The sequence below is a fragment of the Suricata suricatta genome, chromosome 2 (genome assembly GCF_006229205.1).
Source record: "Suricata suricatta isolate VVHF042 chromosome 2, meerkat_22Aug2017_6uvM2_HiC, whole genome shotgun sequence".
NCBI lineage: Eukaryota > Metazoa > Chordata > Mammalia > Carnivora > Herpestidae > Suricata > Suricata suricatta.
In genome coordinates, this window is record NC_043701.1 from 36,352,451 (window position 1) to 36,377,779 (window position 25,329).

Consider the following 25,329-nt stretch of genomic DNA (forward strand, 5'->3'; position numbering starts at 1 on the left):
CCCTTGCTGGCACTCTGTCACTGTCTCAAAAATAAATAAACATCATATAAAAAAAGTTACTTGGTTTGGTGTCCATTTCTAGGGAGTTTGGTAACTCTAGGCAGAAAGCAGTAATGATAATATAGTCAGATCTGGACTTTTCTGAAATAGTTTCCAATTTGTGCATTATCCACGTCTCTGACCATTTTTCTTTCTTATGTGGGTCTTCTTTTGGTCACTACATATAAAGCTTACCCAGTGCAATATAAAAATTAAACATTTGTCAAATTTTGTGACTAGTTGGATGAAGAAAGCCTGTGGGGGAGGAAATGGAAATTAGTGGCCGAAACTAACTTTATAAATAATTTGAACACTTCATTTCTTTGTGATTTGCATGTCTTCCTTATTAAGAAAATTTTTTTTGAAGTAATCCCTACACCCATCATGGGGTTCCCACTCATGACCCTGAGATCAAGAGTCACATGCTCTACCAATTGAGCCAACCAGGCACCTCACGTCTTCCTTATTACAGATAATTGAGTCTAATGAAATGTGATCATTTACAATGGTTACATAGTGAAACGTTATAGCCAAAAATACAAAAAGTCCTTACTTTATTTTTTGAAGAGTACTTATGGTACTTATTGAAGAGTACAATTTTATTTCACCAAGGACTAATCCTTTGTTGATGTTCAGATTTAAACAATTTTTTCTGAGTCTGTCTCATAGGAGAAAAACATGAAAAGTTGCTTCTGTGGCATTTTCTTCTAGTTTTTCAAGCCCTCATATAGTAGCAACTGGTTCAGAATACTGCTTTGTTTCAAAGCGTGCAGTTTAGATGTATCTTCACTGATGATGGTGATATTTCCACTTTGCTCCTGAGCTGTCAGGTCACTTTCACTGTCAGACAGTGTACATAGTAGAATATCGTTTTCATAGGTTGGAAAGTAATACCTGAAAACAACCACAGACATGTTGAATAAACTATAAATTATCCAGAAAAGTTTCTAGGCAAATGAGCATACATGTTATAATACTGCCAGGTTTCCTTGCCAACAGTTTGAATAGCATTTTGTAAAGATGGTATGGGGAAATAACTTGTGAATTACTTTTACTTTGGCCTTTATTGGATGCCATCATTCTTGCTAGTATCCTTGCTAGCTGTCCCTTCGGCCTGTGCTTCCTATTCCCACAGAAACCCACTACCTGCAATGGTGGCTTACTCTAGCACCAGGCAGCTCTAGCTGTTGGAGAGATCTCCACAGATGAAGCTAAAAATGACATCCCTTTCATTTTTACTCTAAGTCCCAGTTCTGCCAAGACATTAACCAAACTCAAATATGGCTACTCTTTCAGACACGAATCCTTCGTATATCTGATGAAAACACTGTTTCCCTTGAGTGTGTATGTGTGTGTGTGTGTTTCTGTGTATTCTTCTCAACCTAATCATTACTGTTCCTTCATTCTAGGTGATCGAAAATCAGAAACATCTACAGAATTTTAAGTCTATTATTCTGGTTCCTTTTCTGAACACACTTAGGACTTGGTTCTGGGGTATCTCTAAAGATTTCAACATATTTAACAAGAATTATAGGAGCAGGGTCTCAGGTCAATCCAGCACCGACTTTATCTTTTGCAAATCTGGGATTTTCTAAAGACGAAAATCTAGTGCTTTTTTGCTAGCGTTCTGGAGCAGGGGTGCGGATTTAACATTCCTTGAGAGGAAGCTCCAGGCAGCTGGAAACTTGTAATGTCTCAGTGGTTCCCTCAGCTGAGGTTGTCCAGACTGACGTGAGAACCAGCCCAGGAGGCCGAGCTGGCAAAGGACGCCTGGCAGTCTGACACCACCTACAGAGGAACATCTGTGGGCCAACGGCTTAACATTTATAAAGGGCTGAGATGCAATGGATATACCAAAAGCCCTAATAGTTGAGTGCTCTTCAACACAGTAATTTTATTTCTAGGAGCTTATCTAAATGAAAAATTAGATCAGTGTGCAAAAATGCAGGCATATGGATAGTCATTGTATTACTATTTTTAAGAACAAAATGCAAGAAATAATCTGTCTAACAAATTAGGGTAGATCTAGTGAATGGGATACTTGGCAACCCTTAAAAATGATGCAAGAAATGTATATTAGATATAGAAAAATGCTTACAGTATTCCATTAACATAATTGAAAAAATGGGTACTTCTATATCTACATCTTTCTCTATTGTCATACCACAACATCTGAAATAGTTGGTTACATTTATAAAAGGGGAATTACTTTAAAAAAAAGGCTTAAAAGTTTTTTTAAATGCATGTTTATTTTTTGAAAGATAGAGACAGAGTTCGGGTGGGAGAGGGGCAGAGAGAAAGGGAGGCACCGAATCCGAAGCAGGGTCCAGGCTCTGAGCTGTCGGCACAGAGCTCGACGTGGGGCTCGAACTCACAGACTGCAAGATCATGACCTGAGCTGAAATTAGACACTTAACCTACTGAGCCACCAAGGCACCCATTAAAAATAAGGTTTTTGAAAATTTTTGCTTTTTACAATAAACATGTTTCTCTTTTATTTAACTGAACAAAGGAACAAATAAAGGATATGGAGCAAAGAAGTACTGAAAACATAGGATATTAAGGATATTAAGCAAAGAAGTACTCACTCCGGTTGATCCCATATCTTTCTTTCAGGAAGTAGTGATGTATGTTTAGTTTCTTCCATGTGAGTCCTTAACTCTGCTTTGGACTTGAATTTCACCTGGCAACTATAACATCTACATTGGTGAATTTGCCTTCGAATGAAATTGACCAATTTTACTTGCTGGTAGAAATTCAATCCTGAAAATGACGGTTCATAGAATCATGAGACAACTGGTCAGACCCATTTTTGCAAAAGAGCCACTTCCCTTTATTAACCAACCTGAAGAGGCAGTACAATTATAAAGCATAATAATAGATATCAAATAATAAGAGCCAATACTTACATAGGCTTATGTGCTAAGCATTGCCTAATCATTTTCCATATATTCATTAATACATTCAATTCTTGAAGAACTCCACCACATATCCACATTATATTTTACGAAACTGCCCAAGGTGTACAGCTAGTAAGTGGTAGAGGCAGGATTTGACATATACACACGTCTATAAGAACAGCAAAATGATGTAACACATTCCAGAGTCTAGAAGAGTGGTCAAGTGAGCTGAGGTGTGGGAGGTAAACTTCCAACTCTTTGATCCATTAGCAAGTCAGTAATTTACATCTTTAAGCCCCTAATCTTTTAATCACAGTGATACTGAGAATGATGCAATGGGGTACATCTATCTATGACAAGCCATCTAGCTACACTGTCAAACAGTACAGTAGGTGTTTTATATACATTATCTGCGCCCTGTAACACTGTGTTGACTTGAGGCCTTATGTCACACAGCCATTAAGTGCTGGAGCTGGAATCTGAACTGACTTCAACATCCATGGTCCTCCCATTAGCACCTTCCACTTTATGAAAGATACTAACCATTAGCTTGTATTTTATTTGAAGCATATTCATATACGTAGGAAAGAAGAAAGACCATATGAAACTGAAAACCATATTTGAATGTTACAGTTTAAAATGGCTGTGAATCCGTGCTTCAGGGAGTCCTGCTGAGCCTGTCTGTGGAGAGACACCTTCTGGCTGTGCACTCCCCAATCATGACTACTGAATGCAGGCTTCGTTTACAGAAGAGTATATAAAAATGCAGCATCATGGAAAACAGCTTCTGAATCAAACTCACCAAGTTCTGACTTTATTTTGAGGAGATCAAACTCGTGTGCTTCCTAAAAAAAGGAATGAATATCTGTGAGCACATAAATTATTTAATCCTTCAGGCTGGAGTTATAAACAGACAGCTTATTCATAGGAGTTTGAACACTGCTGAAACCCAGTCTTGGTTTATCATCTTCTGCTTCTGAAGTAGTCGAAATGGAACTGTTTCCCTCCCCGCATCCAACTACTTTTTAAAGCACAGTCCAAACAAGTCATGCCAATCAGCTAAAACATTTTAATTATTCACAGTTTGTATCTACAGTTTTCACAATTTACTATGTATGCATTCTGCAGTCTGACAAAAGTATCCCCAGTCTCTAGTAGGATGTGGCCCTACTCAAGATACCGTGCGCCTAGACTCGAATTACAGATATAAACCCTTTGCTACAGAGGCAGATAGGTAATTTTACAAATCTGTTTTTCATTTTATGCTGTCAAGTACACTGCTTTATGCAAATTTCTCTTCACTCACATCTTCCCACAAATTACATTTCTTTTGATTTTTACAATGCAGACTTATTTTATTCTGTTCCACTCCTGCAATCGTCCATCTGCGTAAATGTTTGAACTTAAAAGCTTACAGAGAATAAAGACCATCTAACTCCCTGTGAAGGCATTTAGTTTCACATCAGAGGCAGGATGACTAGGAATTCCAGGACTTTATCACTGAAAGTGACTGAGCAGAGGCCGAGGACACGGGTCAAGGATGCTGCAAAGCGGATTCCTACACGGGGGTGGGGGGACTAAGACTTCTTTCAATTCAAAGATTTTAGGATATTATGAATTAATTTTAAATACGAGAAACTATACATATAATACTATTAGCAACCTGTTTCAGAGAAAATGACTCTGCTTTCATAAAGTAAATGCTCGTGGCCTTTTGAATACCTTCTAAGTTCTTACTTTAGGGAACTAAGAACAGTGTGTCTCAATGAGAGTGGGAGGAAGGTGGGTGAAACAGGACTGCGTCACTGTTGGCAGAGACGGCTGGGGGTGGGGCACATATGAGACTCAGCCGGCAATATTTTTCTATTATAATCACCCCTCGACCCCCAAGCTGCGATACTGTCATGAATCATTACATGTCCCTCTCCTTACCCCCACTGTGCAGCGCAGGATCAGAGGTGTTGCGAGTGCGTCCGTCTCTCAGACACACGGGTGAAAACAAGGTTTAGAATTACCACCCTTTAAGCTTAATTATAAAAATGGCATCCAGAAAAGAACACACATGGATCACTTCTCGGCCTTTTAGCTAAGATCAAGTGCAGAGAAGAACACACGGGCTGGAAGTGCCCTCACATTTCTTCCTTCCAAATCCTGTAACTGAAGGAGCTGCTAAGCACGCCCTGCACCCGCTCTGCCTCCATCTCCCCCATTTCCCCAGGGCTTGGGGAAGGGCAGCTTTCCCTCCTGCTCTCCTTATTCACCAGCACGGGAAGCAGTGGAAGGAGACTTAGAACCTGTCTGTAGCTTGAGCACTGTTAATCAGCAATGCAGGTCTCACATTCTAAACACGAATTATTGGGGCGCCTGGGTGGCTCAGTCGGCTCAGGTCATGATATCACAGTTCTGGGTCTGTGCTGACAGCTCAGAGCCTGGAGTCTGCTTCAGATTCTGTGTCTCCCTCTCTCTCTGACCTTCCCCTGCTCCTACTGTCTCTCTGAAAAATAAATTTAAAAAAACAAAAACAAAAACCAAACATAAAAAAACCGCGAATTAGCTATAAACATCTCAGAGGAAGGACAGCATGAATGGTCTTCGAACCCCTGCGCTGACCATTCACATGGGTCTAGTGCCCTGTACTAAACTGTCCTGAGTTTTGGCTTTCCTGGATGGATCTGGCTGGTCTCTTCTGGTTTGCTTGTAGCATGTTTAGGAATAGGATGACAGAAATTAAACATATTAGTTGATAGTACTGCTATCGTTATCAGCTTCCCCGCCAGAAGAAAACAAAAATTCAGATGAATACAAGTATGTTACCTCCATGTGGACACATAACTTCTCAATGGTTTCTGCTTGCTTTTCACAAAACAGGCAGACAGCAGAGTCAGGGCGTTCTTCCCAATCAGACCAGTCACTGTATTAAAAAAGAAAATAATAGATGTGGAGATTCCCTTCATTTAAGAGGCGGTACCACACAGTCACTTGGTATTACTTTCTCCTCCCTGGGAAACCCTGCCAACCTCTTTCAACTCTGACATTTTTGTAAAGATTGTCACATCATATTATGACTTTTTGATACAGCTTTTGAGATTCAAAGCAGCACCATGAAATTAATATAAATAGTGAACAGGTGCTGCTCCATTTTCTTCTCTCTGCTTCTCTTCTGAGCAGCTATTTCACGATGGAATCAGGATACTGTCTTCCCGAGACAAGTAGGTTTAATTTGCAAAGGAGGCACATCAGAGCTGCGGTGCTGTCATTAAGTACACATGCTGTGAGGTGCGGGGCTGGGAGTGTGTCTCTGCATGACAAATGGTGTGTTTTAAGCAAGTCATATATCCTTCATGTGAGAAATACTGATCATTTAAAATGGGACAAGTGTTAAATCTGGTGGTAGACAGAGAAGGTAAAAATCATACGGGACCCATATTACCATTCCTGCCTAACCACCAGCCCCTGCATTTATTTTTGGAGAGAATGCCAACTTCTTGTCATTCCTAAGCCTGGAAAACTGAAATCCCAGGAGAGAAAAAAGGCCAAACAGCTTTGAAGGACAAATGGATAAGTAACAGGGAATCCTTTTAGGTTGAAGGGCACACATCTCAAGCCAGTAATTCCAAGGAAAGAAGTGGTGAATGTTTTCAGTGACTTGATGGGTTGAACATGGAACAAGGTTAACTTCTCCATTATATTCTCTACTCTGATGACAAGCAGCATGGAGAATTCAAAGATCCTATCACTGCAAGGTCTGGGCACCAACCAAGTGAGCAAAACACCAATGGAATGTACTTTTCTCGGCACTATTATTACCTGTGTGTCCAATTAAGAGTTTTAATGGCAAAACCCTATTTAATTGGAGTAACAGTCGCTATAATGATTTTTTTTTTTTTTTTTTTTTGCCAAAGTTACTTTGAATTCAAGTTTTTACACTCTTACATGGAAGGATGCATGGCTTGGAAAGAAAGTCTTCATTTCTCTTCTCTCTTCAGTGTGATCATTTTAAAACAAATGAAGAAATGTTTTCCTACTCTTAAAACAAATAGTTAATTAGCAGCAGTAACAAGTCTTACTCTTCCTGATGGTCTAGCAATTCCCGATCATCTTCCAATTGAACTTCCTCCCACGATTTTCCAAGTTCCTTTGTGGGAAGAACAAAGGCATTAGAGAGCTGGAGAAAATGGGGTGAAGAGGAGAAAGGAGAGAGAGAACACAGAAAGAACTTCAAAAAAAACCCCCATAACCACCCCCCTGAAACTCATACTCAGTGGTCCTAAATCAATAAAAGTAGGATTTATTAAAAGTTATTTCAGTGACAAGGTAGGATGTATCCTAAAATGCTTTTAAAGGTTTTCTTTTTGGAGGAGCAGCAGTATTCTTTCAATCAAATTCCTTTCTCTTAAATGCAAACCAGCATTTCTTAAGCCTGGATGCACATTAGAATATCTCTTTTTAGAAAACCAAAAATTCCTCTTGATGGGGCCCGAGACACTGTCCTAGCTGGACGGTTTCTCCTTGAGGTCCCCTACAGTCAATTTTTCAAACAGCAGCACAGTGATCTTTCTAAAGGACACGTTCCGGGTTGTATAAACCCTTCCATGGCTTCTTAACCACATTTGGAACAGAATTCAGAGGCCTTGCCATGGCTTGAGAGATCTCCATGTTCTGCCCCGGCTCCTTCTCCATCCCTTATATCCCACCACTTCTGCTCTGGCTCAGTTTGCTCCCGACAGGTCAGCCTCTTTGCTACCGCCTGGACACGGTGGGCTCACCCCCGCCCAGCTCCTGTACTCGCTGCACCCTCTGCCTCAATACTGCTCTCTCATAACCGCGAAGCTCAGTCATTCTGGCATTGGCTTAAATGCTAGCATTGCCTTTCCGGACTACTCTGTTAGAACTACACCCTTCCTCCAAGTGACTTTTATTCCCTTATGATGGTTCGTTTTTATTTTCTTTAAAGCATTGATCACTGCCTGAAATCAATTTTGTGTTATCTATTTGTTTTCTTATTTGCTATTCATTTTCTCCATTAGAATGCCTATGAGGACATGGACTTTGTTCACTGTTACATTTCCAGAGTCAGGCATACAGTAAGTACCAGAAAGCATTTTTTAAATTAAATTATAATTGGAAAAAAAAAAACCTAACAATTCAATGCCAGTTTAGATCCTAGCTCTAAAGGTTTTTGTTAGGTGATTAAATAAATTAGTTAATGTATAGGCAAACCTCATAGATATCGTAGGTTTGGTTTCAGACCATCACTATGTGCAAGTCAGATGAACATTTTGGTTTCCCACTGCATATTAAAGTTATGTTTATATTATACTGCAGTATTTTATGTGTGCGAGTATTTTGTCTAAAAAAATAATGTACATACCTTACTTAAGTATTGTGAAAATTACCAAAATATGGCCCTAAGACACAAAGTGAGCAAATGCTGTTGAAAAAATAGTACTGAAAGACTTGCTTAAAACAAGGTTGCCACAAATTTTCAATTTGTAAAAAACGCCTGTCTGCGAAGTGCAATAGAACAAAGAATGCATGGTACCAGGCAATAGTGAGTACTCAAGTATCACTGAAATCTCTTTTATCTCTCACGGTTCATGGAGGGCTGTGTCTAACAAACTCAGTCTGCCCATTTAGGGTAGACTACCCATTTAGGGCTGTGTCTGCCAAACTGAGTCATAGTTTCAGCAAAAGTTTATGGAGTGAGTACTAAATGGAAATAATTTCTTTTGGGTCAACCATTTCTCTTTCCTATTCTTGAGTCATTTGGTCTTCTCTCTTCTCTTTTCTCCACCCAATTTTCTTTAAAAAAATTTTAAAAATATTTTTTACTTATTTTTGAGAGACAGAGAGAGACAGCACGAGCAGGGGAGGGTCAGAGAAAGAGGGAGAAACAGAATCTGAAGCAGGCTCCAGGCTCTGAGCTAGCTGTCAGCACAGAGCCCGATGCAGGGCTCAAACCTACGAACCGTGAGATCATGACCTGAGCCGAAGCCAGACGCTCAACTGACTGAGCCACCCCGGAGCCCCACTCCACTCAATTTTCATACTATGCCATGGAAAAGCAGGTAGTACATTAAAGAGGGAGATAGGAACAATAATGGATACCTTTTCAAGCAGCTAAACTATGGTTACAGTCAAGCTCAACCTGACCTGCTATGAATACAGACATCCATGCTAGATATTCCTCCTTTGGAAAAAAAATAACCAAAATTTACTCACAGTTATGAGTATTTTTTTCTCAAAAAAGGTATTCATTTAACAAAAACAAAGAACTACAAGGTCCATTATGATTTAGGGAAAAAAGAAAATCTATCATTCATCAACCTAATGAGAGGTTTTGAAGCTGTCATTATCTATCAGCTAAATGATGCATAAACTCAGACATGCAGAGATTTACCATAATGTCATTAGAGATAGTTAATTTGGACTCTATAATGTATTTCCCAGAGTTGTCATGAAATGTCTGAACCTCATTATGGACACTAAGAATGGCCTCAAAACTGCCAATAGGATCTTTGTTAGCTGGAATTTTTGGTGATGAATTAAATCTTTCATGGATTACTTGGTCCCTCTGGACTTGTACTTTAAGGTCATTGTTGCAAGATATTATTCAAGGAAGGGCCATCTATTACCATTTTCAGTGATATGGGCAAATGTTGATCATTAAATGTTGTGGCCAAAGAGACATAAAATATCTTTCAGTATCAAACTTCCAAACTCAAAGCATTATTTTGCAACTTTCTCAGTATTCAGTATAACACATAGGGATTTTTCAAGGCAATACAACACTGTTTACCACTTGAGAGGAAAATGGAACTCCGTGTTCATTAGTGTCTTAGGAAACAAGTGATTTGCATGTGATACTGGCCCAGACTTTCCTAGAATGCTCTGTCTTGTACAGTCAAATATATATGGTTTATTATAGGAATAAGACCCAAAAAGTAGAAAAAAAAATAAAACAAAGCACAGAACTCTCTAATTAAGATGCTGTGCCTGCTAATGAATCATGTTAGGAAAGCAAAGAATTCAAGAAAAACAAAGTTTGGAAGGCATGTCAGTAAAGATGTTCAGAACACCCCCTCAGCCTCCTGCCTCAGATGGTTTCTGATCAATGAGAGGGTGGACAAGAAAAACAACAAAAAAAAATCCCCTTCACCCAGCACCCTCACTGCTTTAAACACACAAACCTCTATGTACTTACACAAAAAACCCCATCACAAATAGAGAAAGAAGTGTTTTAAATGTTAAAAATTTCAGTAGAGACAACTATACTAAAACTATGAAAAACAGGTTAAGAGCCTACTTTTGTTACAAATGGCTTTGTATATTTTAAGAATAAAAAAATAGACATCAAAAAATGATTAAAACCACAGCAAAAACAGTTTCCTTTAGGATAATTCAGGGCTTAAACAAGAGTATCTTAGGAATAGGGAGCTGAAGGCTCAATGATGATGTACGCAGTTCATTTCCCTCTGAGTCAGGGGAATCTGAACCTGAAACTGCCTGTGAAATTGTCCCTTTGAGCATCCCCCCCACCTCCCCTGCCACTGAACCCTTTTGTTTGTGAGAAAACAAAGAAAGGACCCATAGTAGGCAATCCAGACTATGCATAGGGACTTTTTATATATTTACAAGTCTGTTATTATTCAAAAACTGATATGAATTATTAAACATGGAAATTATCTCACCTAAGGAAGAAAAAGGAACCTGTCAATTTGCTGAGCTCAGAGGAGAGCCCAAACCATCCTCTGTCCTTAGCTCTCTCAGCTGTGACAACCATTAGAGTGCATCTTGCCAGGAATATCCTGGAGGCTGCCATCGCTGCTGGCCTGGAGATTCTGTCTGGGGTAGAGGTGAGGAACTCTGTGGGCGCACGACGCAATTACTGCATTAATGTGCTACAGGAGAGGTCCAAGCATTAACTTCATAAACCCAGTTCCGAGGTGCTGAAATTATGTGCTTATACATCTGTCTCTCACACCAACCTCTACACTCTCTGAGAGTAAGGACTTAAATCAACTACCTTGTCTATAATATTTTTCTTCTTGTTCTACCAGTGTCTGGTACCTGGAAGGCACTCAAATGTTTGCAGAATGTATAAAGCCAATTAAAGTGATTCTTACAGGCAAGAGGATGTGAGAAATGGATGTGCAGACCCTAATAGTTCTCTCTTTGGCTCACTTTCCTCACTGATGTCAGCCATTTCCCTCAGAGGAAGACACAGTGAATGTCTCTCAGTATTTCCCCCCCTTTGTGAAAATAAAGCAATGTCATTATTCATTGCTTAGAAGAGTTTATCCTTCATTTTAAATATTTTTATAAAATATTAAATATTTTCAGTAACGGGGTCTAAAGGAAAACTAAAAGTTAGATGCTGAGAAGTCTCTGGGTCTCATTTTTCTCTAACTACACATTGTTAATATTAGGAAGAGTTGTTTACATACTCATTCTATTTATTATTATGCCTTTTATCTTCAACAATACTCAGGATATTATTAAGGTTGATACTTCTGGTGAGCACTTCTCTACATTAGGACACTTCTATGTCTTTAGAGATTTTATTACCTTCTTCAATCCTTTCTTTAAAAATTTTCAAAAAATTATTTACTTTTGAGAAAGTGAGAGAGAGAGAGCATGCGCGTGAGCGTGAGTATGGGAGGGGCAGAGAGAGAGGGAGTCACAGAATCCGAAGCAGGCTCCAGTCTCCGAGCTGTCAGCACAGAGCCTGACGCATGGCCTGAACCCATGAGCCATAGGATCATGACCTGAGCTGAAGTCGGATGCCCAACCGACTAAGCCATCCAGGTGCCTCTCTTCAATCTTTTTCTAAGGTAAGTCATTTCCAAAATGCTACAGCTAATCATAACATATTTTAGGTTTTGTTAAAAAAAATTATGTTTATTTATTTTTAAGAGAGAGAGAGAGTGTGTGTCAGAGAGTGGGCAGGGCAGGGGCAGAGAGAAAGGGAGACACAGAATCCAAAGCAGGTTCTAGGCTCTGAGCTGTCAGCACAGGGCTGGAACTCATGAAACATCAGACCATGACCTGAGAGGAAGTCAGAGTCTTCACTGACAGAGCCAGCCAGGCACCCCTAGGTTTTGTTTTTTAAATCATTCTTATTGTTGTGGGCTATTGACCTCAGTGGGAAAGCATACAGGGCTAAGAAGGCTAAGGCTGTGGGTCAGAGGCCTTGAGGAGCTTGGTGAAGTCAGCTTTTCTTTGATCTTAAATCACTTTCCAGTTTGGTACCAAGGAGAACAGTCAAGAAGGTGATCATTATGAATTCATCAGCATTACTTGACCAAAAACCAACTAACAAAGAAAGAGGTAGGTACTAGTATTATTTCAGTTGTAAATATTGAGGGAAAATTAGAAAATGGATATACAGAGACGTTAAGTGTCCTGTTCTAACTATGTGCCCTTGGAAAAGTATCTGTGCCTGTTTCCTAATCTACAAAATGGGAATAAAGATAAAACGTATGATGTAGGATATGGTTAAGAGTAAATGACTTAATATAAATATCCAAGTTGGTGCCTGGCACATAGCAAGTACTCAAATGCTGTTAGTTAAAAGAAAAAAATAATGTCTGTATCACTATTTTTCTAAAGTGATTTAATTTTTTCATCTTATATATTATTATAGTCTTTATAGTCTCTGGAAACACTTCTCTTAGGCTGTGATTCATGCCACATGGTATCTGCGCAGTCAGTGGGCAGTATAATCTAGCATGCTCATCTAGAGACAGCTGGTGCTTGTAGATAATTTCAGTTTTGACAGACATCCTACTTGATGCCCAGGGGATAAAGTATCAATACTTTTCTAAAAGTACCAGCAGAATTTGAGGAGTACGTCTAAAGTCTCCTCAAAAGGTAAATACCTGCAGCTATATAAAGTTCCACTAGTCCCAAGCTCTTGAATATCATTTCAGACGATCCCCAGAAGGAAGTACTATTAAATTGCTTCCACAGCTTTCTGCAGTAGGTGATATTTCTTAGAGGTAACTCTGAGGTCTATTCCCCATTGGACTGGGTTGGGCCCTGCAGCAGCTTTTGTTCTAGGAATGAATGACTGATTCTGGAGAAGACCGAAGGACTCAATGGGCGCCTCTGCTGTGAGCTAGCTGTAAAGCATGTGTAGCGGATCGTGGCAGTCTGAGTCAATCTTCAAACACATGTCAAACTTGCTTCTCAAGGGGAATTTTATTTTAACACTATAAGGTTAAGTTATAACAGACAAAAGTTCCACCCTCCAGCAGAGATTTCCAACATATTTCAGGATATTCTTGTTTCTGTCCAACAGATAAAATGGTTGATCATAATCAATTATGTCTTCTGTAGCCACTGAGTTTGGATTCTCATTTCCTATTCCAAGGGAAAAAATAATTTCCATTTGTCTAAGAAACGTGTCAGAAACAGAACTCTCCAATGGAGAGTTCCTTAACTGTTTCTTTAGAGGAGTGGACTCTCTCCTTTGTTTGTTTGTACACCACCTAATTCAGTGGAGCAGGGCAGGGCACTAGTACTCGCAGTCACTGTGTGGATCAGAGTCCCCTCTCACATTTCCAAATACCCCCTAGTGACACGTGCGGTCAACTGAATACCTTCTCTTAACCAAAAAGGTCAGCAAGTGGTTTTGAGGTTTCTAGGCAAGGAAAGCTTTTAATACATCTACAATCCTCAACATGAGGGGTGCCTGGGTGGCTCAGTCGGTTAAGTGTCTGACTTTGGCTCAGGTCATGATCTCAAGGTTCGTGGGTTCAAGCCCCGCATAGGGCTCTGTGCTGACAGCTAGCTTAGAGCCTGGAGTCTGTCTTCGGATTCTGTGTCTCCTCTTTCTGTCCCTCCCCTGCATATGCTGTCTGTCTCTCAAAAACAAATAAAACAATAAATTAAAAAAAAAAATAAAATCCTCAACATGGTAACTCCATTATTACATTCTATTAGACAAATAAAAGTCCTCTTGTTTAGTAAAATGATTTGGTTTCTCTAAAATTTCCATCAAAGATAAGCTGGCCAAGGAGGATGATACTTTTATTTTATTTTATTTTATTTTTTGTGGGGAAGGGAGGATTTTTTTTTTTAATGAAGAGAGAGGGAAGAGTAAAAGATTGTTTCTAAAGAGTTATCTAGCATAGCACACCTAGAACATCCAGATGTCAAAACATGGTTTTTGGAGAGAACACAGAAATCTCTGGACTCAAGGTAATGGGTAATATTACACATGGGAGAGAATACGTGGATATCCAAGTACCATATATTTATTATTACTTTTTTAATTTAAGATCACTATGAATTCTATAGACATGACATTTTTACTGTATAACATTCTGGCGATTCAAAGACAAACCAAATCAAGTTGCAGTTTATAAGCTAACCATTTTAAGGCTAGTCACTGCTTGAAGTCCCTTGATTGCATTTTGACCTTTCTACTAACTGCTTGTTTAAATATTAGCCCTTAGAAAGACATTTATTTTTGGAAATGCAATCAAATTTTAAATGATGGAGAGAAAGGTGCCTGGGTGGCTCAGCTGGCTAAGCGTCCAGCTTTGGCTCTGGTCATGATCTCATGGTTCGTGGGTTTGAGCCCCGGGTTGGGCTCTGTGCTGACAGCTAGCTCAGAGCCTGGAGCCTGCTTCAGATTCTGTATCTCCTTTCTCTGACCCTCCCCTGCTCACGCTGTCTCTCTCTGTCTCTCAAAAATAAATAAAAAACATAAAAAACTTTTTTTTAAATGATGAAGAGAAAGCCTTACCAAATAATTGATTACATAAAATCGGTCATATTCTCTGTTCTTAGGATTGATCCTCCGATGCTGTTTTTTCCTCATATGATCTTTAAGTGTATTTTTGTCCCTGAAGGTTTTCTCACAGTACAAGCACTGCAAGCTGAAAGAAATACACAAGCAGACACATTGCACAAGTCTCTTGAATAGTCGCTGCAATGGCCCTTCATTATTAAGTCTTATGATTATTCATTTTAGGTCACGGGACAGGACATCCTTGTTGGAAAGCCTCTCACTTTATTCCTTCAGCTTTGTGGGAGGCACGCATGGTTTATTTTGTAATTGGCTAAGTTGGCCAACTTGGCTATGTAGTTCAAACCATGACAAAGATAGCTAATATCCAAAAATTACTTTAGTCTTCCCTAATCAAATGAATGATCTTCTATAGATAACAATGTAAGCATGTTCTTCCAATAATTATGTGGATTGATAACTAGCACTGGCTGCCTCCATTGAGCACAACAAATTAGCTCATGCGCAGATCTGCCATGAGATGTCTTTCTCATCTTATGTCTAACAGTTGATACTGCCTGTAACTTCTCTCTAGCAGTAATTAGAGTTCCACTTCTTGGGAGTCACACAGGTTATGTCTAATCTACCTTCTAAATGAAAACTCTCAAATGACTGAAATCAGTTATTTCAAATTCTGAATTCTTGTGTCATCACTACTAAATACCCTTTTAACCATTTCTTGTGTCACAGAAATAACTATAGTTTATGGGATAAATAAACTAATTATGGATATTCATTATGATAATCTTGCTAGAACATACATCTGGTATTATTTTCTAAAAGAAGGATCATCCAATACAAGTAAAAGACTTGTTTTAGTGTAGTGTTGGTACCAGAATTTGAATTCAGAACTCTTAATATCAAATCTGTGTAAATTAATACAATTTTATTAATGTTATTGCCCCAAATTTGTGGGCTGAGATTTCATTTGAGAATAAAATCCCAAAACTAAAAGAACCTACATTGTGAGAGAAAAATATTGGGTCCTGTCCTAGAAAGAAAAGTGGATAGAGTTCTGAAAGCCATTTTAGTGAACAAGAGAATTTCCTTCCTTATTTTAACAAGCTAAGCTCTAGATCCCCATGGTCATCAGAATATGATCTTAGAAAAAGTGTAGTGTTATGATATATAAATGTAATTAAATACTAAAAGGTAAAAGAATGCATATAGGATGTTAGGTCTCATATAAAGCTGAATAACATATAACAGTTCGACAATATATTTACTGTGTGAAAACATATATAAAGCAAAGGAATTATGAATACAAAATTAAAAATTGGGGAGATACTAATGAGGAGATACATATAAAGGTTCAAGGACATTTATAATGTTTTATTCCTTTGGTTGGATGGAAAGAAAACTCTTCTGCACTATATAATATATCTTTTATAGTATGTACATTGTTTGGCATATATGATACTTTGTTGAAAAGACATAAAGGGAAATATGATCCAGACAAAATGAACACTGTCATGCAAAATGTGAACTTTTCCAGCATGAGAAATGAGGAAATTCCATTTAATGAATTACTTCTTTAAGATTAAGTTTTAAATATTCACAACAGACCATAAAAAAAAAAATTCCCACTGGAGTCGGAGTCCAAAATTAAAATAGCTTTAGGTTATGTTTCATGAAAAAAAATACTGACTTGTCAAGCTTTTTCTGTAATGTGCACAAAAATTCATTGCAGTTTACAATGTTGTCTGGCAATCCAATGTTGAAAGCATGTTCTCTGGCCATGTGGTTCAAAAGAACAGATCTAGGAAGAAATATGAGCAATTTTACTATTTATAAATCATCTAGTAACAAATCATATCGGGAAAACATTTTTATGATGATAACACTACTCAGAAGTACATGGAAAGGTTAAACACTATAACACACTTTTGGGCTATGGAAGAGTGATGTTGTAAAGTATTTAAGTACACATATAATCACATGAGTTCTTTAAAGCAAGTCCAAATTTGCTCCATTACTGGCCAGTGGACAGGAGAATACTCTATGTATGAATTAGGTTTCTGTTCTTTATTAAAAAAATTGCTTTGCTGTCATTTCCAATTTATCATGAGGAGAAGGAAAAGACAAATGGCAAAGGGAAATATGTCCTGCTATGTATGTATGTCCTGGAATCAGAGACATTTAGCTCACTATTGGACAGAGATCTGGAACCACAATTAACAACTCTAATTATACGCAAGGGTTATGATAACCTGAATGCACAATGATCAGCCTGTTGAATAGTTTATGTCGAAAAGGAAAATTTTAATTTATCTAAGTTTTACATAGCAAAAATGCTTATGTATAAAAATATGTTATTCCACTAGGCCATTATCACAAGTTTATTTTTATGTATGTTTGTATGTAATCTCTACACCCGACCCCGAGATCAAGAGTCACGTGCTCTTCCAGTCGAGACAGCCAGGCACTCCCTTTATTACAACTTTAGTTCATAAAATAGAGGTGATAGTTTTTGGGGACTCATTAGCACACACACTATTGACAGGTTATGCATACTGATACATTATACAGTTTATTTTATCTACCTTATTTAGATTAGACACTTAGCTGGCCCCAAAATAACTATTTTTAGGATTATTTTTTTCCTTTAAAAAATGAAATAAAGCATCCATCCCTATGAAAATGTTTTTTTTTAAACTCTGTAGGAGTCACATTTATTAATCTCATTATTAAAATGCTGTTTAAGCACTTAACTATTGATAACTTAATATTAAATAAACTTGTTTTAATGATAAACACATAAATATTAATAAACTATTAATAACAATAAACATTAAGAAAAAATTTTAAAAATGTTAAAAAAATGATGTACATTTGTATGGGCACCTAGGTGACTCAGTCAGTGGAGCAATAGACTCTTGATTTCAACTTAGGTCACGATCACACGTTTTCCTGAGTTCAAGCCAGCAGAGCCCACATCAAGTCCGGGTTGCGCTCTGGCCCTAGCAGCGCAGAGCGTTCTTGGGATTCTCTCTCTCCCTCTTTTCTGCTCATGCTTTTCTTCTCTCTCCTTCTCAAAATAAATAAACAAACATTAAAAAATTATAGAAAATGATGAACTTTTCTAAGTATTAGTTATTGTATAAAGAGAAATCTGTCTGGTCTTTGTCCTTGGTCCAGGCACGGAGTTTCTAAAACCCCAGGAATTTGGAAGGTTAAGGAGGCAACTCACCATAGGCCCCTAGCTAGCTTCAGATTGGGGGCTGCTCAGCCGAAAGACTAACAATGTGATTATGAGCTTGAGATTCTGAGCCAGCCAGACCTCCAGACACAGAAGGGGTCCAGAGACTGGAGATGAAAGCAGTGTAGAGATTAGATTCAAAGATTGAATCAATCCTGCTTATATAATGAAGCCTCATTAAAAATTCTGGACACCAAAGTTCAGTGAAGATTCCTTGATGGTGAATACCTTGATGTGCTGGGCGGGTGGTATGTCTTGGATCCTTGAGGAAAGGGCACAGAAGTTCTGAGTCCAGGACCCTCCCAGATCTTGCCCTACGCATTTCTTCATTTGGCTGTTCCTGATCTCATTTGGCTGTTCCTTTACAACAAAACTGCAATCCTAAGTATACCACTTTCTGAGGTTTGTGAGTAATTGTGGTAAATTGCTGAACTATGCAAATTACTGGTGAGACCAAATTATAGTTGGTCAACTGAACTTGTGGCTGGTGACTTAAGTGGAGGCAGTCTTGCTGGGAATGATGCCCTTAAACCTGCAGAGTCTAATCCTAACTCTGGGCAGTTGGTGTTAGAACTGAATTATAGTATGCCAGTTTGTGGTAAGGAATTACCAAAACCTCAGTTTTTGTTTTTGGGTGTTTTCTTAGATCTTTATCATTAAAAACAATTTTTTTTGAAATCTATTTATTTTGAGAGAGCTAGAGAGAGCAAGCATGAGCAGGGGAAAGGCAGAGTGAAAGAGGGAGACAGAGAATCCCAAGCAGCTCTGCTGTCAGCAGAGAGCCGGATGAGGGCTCCATCTCACAATCTGTGGGACCATGCCCTGAGCTGAAACCAAAAGTCAGACGCTTAACTGACTGAGCCACCCAGGTGCCCCTCGATTTTTATCATTTTTTAATATTTGAAAGTGAAACATCAAAAACTGCTAACAGTTTAGGGCTAACAATATAGAAGGGTGTGTCTATAATAGTTTCTTCTGCCTGGTCTTGCCTGTCAGCCAATTAAAAAAGCCCTGCAGCATTAAACACAAATTTATTTTTGGCATTAAAAACAGAGAGGCAAATCAAGAAACAGACCCTTAGCTGTAGAGAACACACTGACGGTTACTGGAGGGGAGATGGGCAGTGGATGGGGTAAAGGAGCACTGGGTATAGGAGGGCACTTGTGATGAGCACTGTGTGCTGTATGTAGGTGATGAGTTACTATATTCTATACCCGAAACCAGTATTTCACTGTATATTACCTAACTGGAGATTAAAAAGTTGGAAGAAAGTAAAAGAAAAAAGATTAAAAAATTATTCCTCTATTCAGGCATATTAGAAAAAAAATTACTGGTGATATGAAAGGGTCCTGAGCCAACCTACAGAACTTAATTTATATAACCATTACTGGTGGTTTGATGAGTTTTCAGATGAAAAACAATAAGATTTAAAGACACACATAAAAGGCAAACCTGTTCCCAAAAAATTCCTCATTGCAGAACATACAAATACCATGAAAACTGTTATCATTTCTTTCTTGCTGCTGTTGTTCCAGAATTTCTTTCTGTAAAATAGAGAGAGATATTTGATATTGTCTTTAATAAATGTACAGTTAGCTAATGAAAAACGCTATAGTCTGGATAGGAGGAATCTGAGGTAGAAGCACAAAGGGAGTATATGAATTCTGACATTATTTCAAATTTCTCCATTTCTGTCTTTGTAATAAAACTCCAAGTCTATACTCTTAAATGCTAACAGAACACTCCATTTGGATAGCTATGCAGGAAACTGAAGGTCAACTGGATCTCATTATCCTTCTCTATCCTGGCTTTCCTTCTGGTTTTATTAGTCAACTCCTATTCTTGCCCTCTTTCCCGGACACAGCCCCCATCCCCTGAAACACAAATATGGTAGAATTTTTGACTTGCTCCTTCTAAGTTTAGCTTATAATCAAATTGTGGTCAATTTTTCACTTGAACTATCTTTTATATTACTTTACTCCACCATTCCCAATCTCATCACTCAGAGTCCAGTTTTTAATCAGTCCTATGGGATTTCTATGAGCAAGTCTCCCAGAGGTCTCCCTGTTCGCAATCCTTTTTTCCTTCATATCCAACCTTTCTTGCTGCTAGAAAAGCATTCTTAAACAACGTTTTCATACACAAGTATTTTGTTGTTCTTCAACTCAAATACGTTTTGGTAGCATCTGTTCCGATCAGGGTGGTTCTACACACTATTTTTCCTTGAGGTCATTTTATTTCTCTGTGCTTTTTAGCCTCTTAAAAAATCTTACCCGTAACTTAAGATTCCCATTTCTATCATGCAGCCATTTCCAGACAACTGTAGAAGAGTTAAAAGCTCAGACTCTGAAACACTGAGGAGACCTGGACTTGAACTCTGGCTCTCCCTGGTACTTAATATTTTATTTAAGTTATTTAATCATCAATTTTCTCATTTTTAAGATAAAAATGGAAATACCACCTCACAACACTGCTTACATGATTAAATCAGATGCTTTATGTAGAGTTCAAATGGTGCATGGGTCATTAAAGGCTGAATACCACTGTTATCCAGCCAACTTCAATTTCCACTGTTTGTTACCTGTTATCTCTTTGTCAACTGTTTGCCTGCTTTGTCTTCTGAAGGGATATGAAAACTCCTTGAGGTTAAAAGAAAGTCTTTATGGTGTTCTTATAATTGGCATACTACCCCCAGCTTCTCTAATAACATAGAGTTCAAAATAGGAACTTTATAAAGCTTGATGCTGTATCTACGAATATTTACAGAAGAGCATCAAAATGAGCTAATATCTAGAAGCTTAATAGATTCTGTGTTGCAGAAATGTATCACCAAACATCTAGAAATACTAATCCATTTGAAGAAAAAAAAATTAAGAAATTACCATGATAAAAATCAATTCAATGAACTGGTTTCAGCCCTGATGAAATCATGGATTGCCCACCTACCTTTCTTCTGTAAAATAACTTGTTTCATATATTTTACATTTTCAGACATTGGATAATAGACAGTACAGGGTTGTGATTCGTGAAAGAAGAAAATAATACACTGCCGGTTTGCTGCTGGGTGGTATTTTCCAAATTGCAAGAGAGGAAAGTTAAACCCAAATGAGATGCAGAGCTACCTCACTGGATGTGGTGGGTGGGGGGAGGAGAAGACTGGAGTCAGGATACTAAAAGCAACTATATCCTGTGGGATAAGGCACTAGAGAGGAGAGCTGAAGAGGAGCTGAAGAAACCTGAACTACTATACTGGGATTCTTCTGATCTCTGTCCAATTACTGAGCTGTACATGTACAAAAGAAGGAATCTATGAGTCCTGATGAAGTACTTTCCAGGGACTCACAGGCTACTGGAGATTCCAGAGGTTACAGCAATGGACTACGCTGGAGTTCTGACATGCAGAATGAAAAGATCTTGTTCAACACTTCAGGCATATACAGCAAATACAAAACAAACCTTTTCAGTTTTTTTCTTCAAAGTTTATTTTGAGAGAGCGTGTGTGTGTGTGTGTGTGTGTGTGTGTGTGTGTGTACATGAATGGTGGAGGGACACAGAGAATCTCAAGATGTAATTTCACAGGGCTCGAACTCCCAAGCCATGAGATCATGACCTGAGCTGAAATCAAAAGTCATTACTTAACTAGTGCTTAACCAACTGAGCCATGCAGGTGCCCCAAAACTTCTTAAGTTTATGAAGGCCACAGCTTTATGGTGGTGGTAACAAGTAGACAGGTAAAAGAAAGAGAAATAGAAGGGCTAAGGCTGATGTATCAGAACATTTTAATTACTGCTTTCTGAGTTTAAGTGAACCTTACATCAAAAATGAAATGGACAGTACAAGTCAAATAGAAGAAGTATCAGAAGAGGAAACTGAACTTCTACAAACATACATTGTTTGGCTAAACAAAACAAAACAAAAAACACATTTCATAATTCTATGTCAACCTCTTTGTTAGCAGCAAAAATAAAAACTCAGCAAATAAAGCTCTTGATAAAGATCCCTACCTATCACTACTGGCGCAGTAAGGCCAACATGGATTTTCTCTGCCTGTTCCTGTCAGGGCACAAGACCCATTAGTGCTCACTAAAAGTCACCATTCTGGCTCGTATTTCTCAAGCTTGGGATAATATAACCCAAATTTGTCTAAAGAAAAATCTTACTCAACTTAATATCTCCTTGGTTTGGCTCGGCGCAAATACAAAAGATTTGTGAGTCTAAACCAGAGTGATACTAAGCCAGCTAACATTTTCTTTGGCCAAATAAATTTAAGTTTTATCAACTCACCCTGAATTGCAAAACCTGAGTATAAACATTAGAAGTGATAAAAATGGATTCTTCTTAGGAGAGTCTAATTTACACTTTGGTATATTCAAGGAGGCATGGGATAGTCGAGACTGTAAGGAAAATCATTTTAAGGGCAAGTAACTAAACCCAGGCGGTTCTGTTCTGGAGCCCCTTCCTCAGGGTGGGGGCATGGGGACTAGCATATCTGCACAATCTGCAACCACAATAAGAGAGACAAAGACTCTGGGGTCATCCCTGATTTTGCAGGCCCCATATGACTCCTTTAATTTTTACCCAAGTTCATTCCTTTAAGATCTGCCTTTGGTCCACAGCACAAACTCTTTGTAAACTCCTCTCCAGACATTCCTCCAACAGCAGCTACTTAAACCATTTGTTGCTCTACTGCTGCTTTCTGTTGAATTCATTTGCCTAAGACTGTTCTCATTTTAAAATGATCAAGTCTAGGAAGAGAATCCCCCCCCCCCCCAAAACTAGTCCTCCTGTCCATTTTTCCGATTTATGAAGCTCTTCTAGACTTGATAATATTAAAATGAGAAAAATCTCATGCACATGAAATCAACAGAAAGCAGAGATCAATAAAGAAAAATAGTTTTCCTTTTTTACTTTCCTTTTTTCTTCCTTCTTCCTTTGTAAAGCTTGGTATCTGATTAGTTGTAGCACATATTTTAACTCACTTTTGGACAAAAAAATATAATATTAACAGATAATCCATGCTAAGCTTCACAAAGATGTATAAATCAAAACCTACCTGCTTTGTGGTTTTATTTTTCTAAAAAAAAACTCATGCTGGGTAGATATTTATTCAGATTTTATTCATGGATTTATAGAATAGAGGGATGAAGAGAATGTCACAGATGTTATATGTTTGAACTTCTCAAACTTATCTGATGAAATCAGATAAAATTTTCATTACAAAATAGGCTTGGATAAAAACCATAGTTGTAAGAATACAAGATCAGCTTATGTATTAGGCAAAGAGTCATAATAACAAGCTGTATTTTTGTCTAATTGGTTTAAAATGTCAAGAATGGTAGTGAAGAGGTCAGTGCAGTCTTTCATCTTTATTCATAAGCTAAAGGCAGAGGAAATATTAATGAAACAGTAGATATAACAGATGGCACTCAATAGTCATGGGATTGACATACATAGGTAGAAAATGAAAATGTGAGTTAGGCTGAAAGTTATAAAAATCAGCAATTCGGGAAAAAACAATTTAGAAAATCTCAACTTAGTTAAGTATTTGTATATAGGAAAGCAGAAACTAATGCTTAGAATAACAAATCCAATGGCAATAGCTTGCATTATCGTGAGGAAGTAAAACTAAGGCTAATGTTATAAATTATAGATAATCAAAACCATTCTATAGATACTGACGCACTGAATTCGCAGGGAGTTTCCTGGCTGAATGGCTGTGAGTGGCTGAGAGAAAACAGCACACTCCTAAGGTTCCTCCCCACACGAGTCCAAAGGCAGAAGCACAGTGGAACCTGTCAGGCATTCTCAGTTGGGGAGCTCAGCGGAGCTCTTCCAACGGAGGACACAAAAAATGTGCCTACTAACGTTAGAGTGGCGGCCCAAAGCCCCCACAGGAAGGTAGCAGAATCTAGTCCCGCTTTCTATTTCTAGAACCATGTATCATCTCTGAAGTCTTTGGGATGATTTCATTTACACTTCAACCTTGGCCCAGTAAGTATTTCAGGCTGCTATGAAACAATAGAGCATAAAAATGAGAGTAAAAAAAAAAAAAAAGATAAAATAGGGTAGGATGGGCACATAAATTGAAGATTAAAAAATAAAAAGAAGAAATATGTATGTACAAGTATGCACACATACAAACTAATTCAGACCTAAAGGCGGATCCCAAATTTGGCTATCAGCTTTCTTAGAAAGGTAAACAGATCAGATGGGGATTTGTGCCACAGAGTTTGGCCGGCTTTGTCCCCGGCATTGAGTGGTTAGTGCCCTTGTTGTTTGGGGTGAGCCTTTAACAGCACCTGATACTTAATGCTGATGTGATAACCCCGGATGGAGGCTGCCATGCCAAAAAGTCCAACCACTTAGGGGATTAGGGCTCTGAGCCTCATGATCTCAGCCTCACCTCAGAAAGAGGGGGAGAACTGGAGGTTGAGTTCAGCTATGTGGTCAACAATTCAGTCAGCCATGCTTAATGAGATTTCAGTAAAAACTGTGGACACCAAAATTTGGGTAAGATTTCCTAATTAGCAACACTCTGTATTGTCACACACTGATGTGCTAGGAAGGCAAAAGATCCCTGGAGATGATGGTAACTTTTTGTTTAGGACTTTCCCAGATACCTCCCTATGTATCTTTCTGGCTGGTTCTGATTTGTGTCTGTCTCTATAACAAAATTGTAATCAAGTATAGTGGTTTCCTGAGTTCTGAAAGTTGTGGGGTAGTGGGAACCCCTGAATTTATAACCAGTTGTTCAGAAGTAAAGGTGGCTAGGAGATCCCCCAACTTGTGGCTGCTGTTAAAATAAGAACAGTCTTGGGGGGGGGGTTGTGCTTTGTGAAGTTTGGCTTAACTCTGGGGAGCCAGAAGTCACCGACGGTAAGTATACAACGTGATGGACAATATACTTAGAATGAATAGATACAAACAACACGGACTATTTCTTATAATGATCCTCAAAACAAGCTCACTCTCATGCCAAAGCACATTCCAAACTCAGTGAAGTGCAGAGGGTCTGGGTGAAGGTTGTTGTATACAATATATATATTTTTAATGTTTATTTATTTTTGAGAGAGGGAGGGAGAGAGGGAGATACAAAATCTGAAATAGGCTCCAGGCTTTGAGCTGTCAGGACAGAGCCTGATGTGGGGCTCGAACTCACAAATCCTGGGTTCATGACCTGAGTGGAAGTCAGACGCTTAACTGACTGAACTCCCCCATGTGCCCCTTGTTGTGTACAATATAGATACCTGCTTCCTCCTGATTGGAGATTGAAAGCTTAACTCTATCTAGAAAACTATCGAAGCGAAACAATTTCCCCTGAATGTGGTTTTATAAATATTTCTTGGTAATAATCATGACTTGTCTTTCCAGTAAAGCACCTGGAATGTTACTTT

General features: G+C 38.4%; 1 protein-coding gene across 2 annotated transcripts in view; it reads right to left on the reverse strand.

Moving 5' to 3' along the window:
- Window positions 1–576: 576 nt before the first annotated feature.
- The window catches only part of ZNF277 (zinc finger protein 277), a 109,944-nt gene continuing 85,191 nt past the window's right edge, over window positions 577–25,329 (reverse strand). For both annotated transcript variants that reach the window (XM_029924775.1, XM_029924785.1), the window contains exons 5-12: window positions 19,388–19,479; window positions 16,385–16,495; window positions 14,695–14,827; window positions 7,007–7,074; window positions 5,754–5,850; window positions 3,742–3,784; window positions 2,628–2,802; window positions 577–933 (exon numbers count right to left, since the gene is read on the reverse strand). In XM_029924775.1, coding sequence (XP_029780635.1) covers window positions 747–933; window positions 2,628–2,802; window positions 3,742–3,784; window positions 5,754–5,850; window positions 7,007–7,074; window positions 14,695–14,827; window positions 16,385–16,495; window positions 19,388–19,479 — 906 coding nt within the window. In that variant the 3' untranslated portion in view covers window positions 577–746. The remainder of the gene's footprint in view (window positions 934–2,627; window positions 2,803–3,741; window positions 3,785–5,753; window positions 5,851–7,006; window positions 7,075–14,694; window positions 14,828–16,384; window positions 16,496–19,387; window positions 19,480–25,329) is intronic.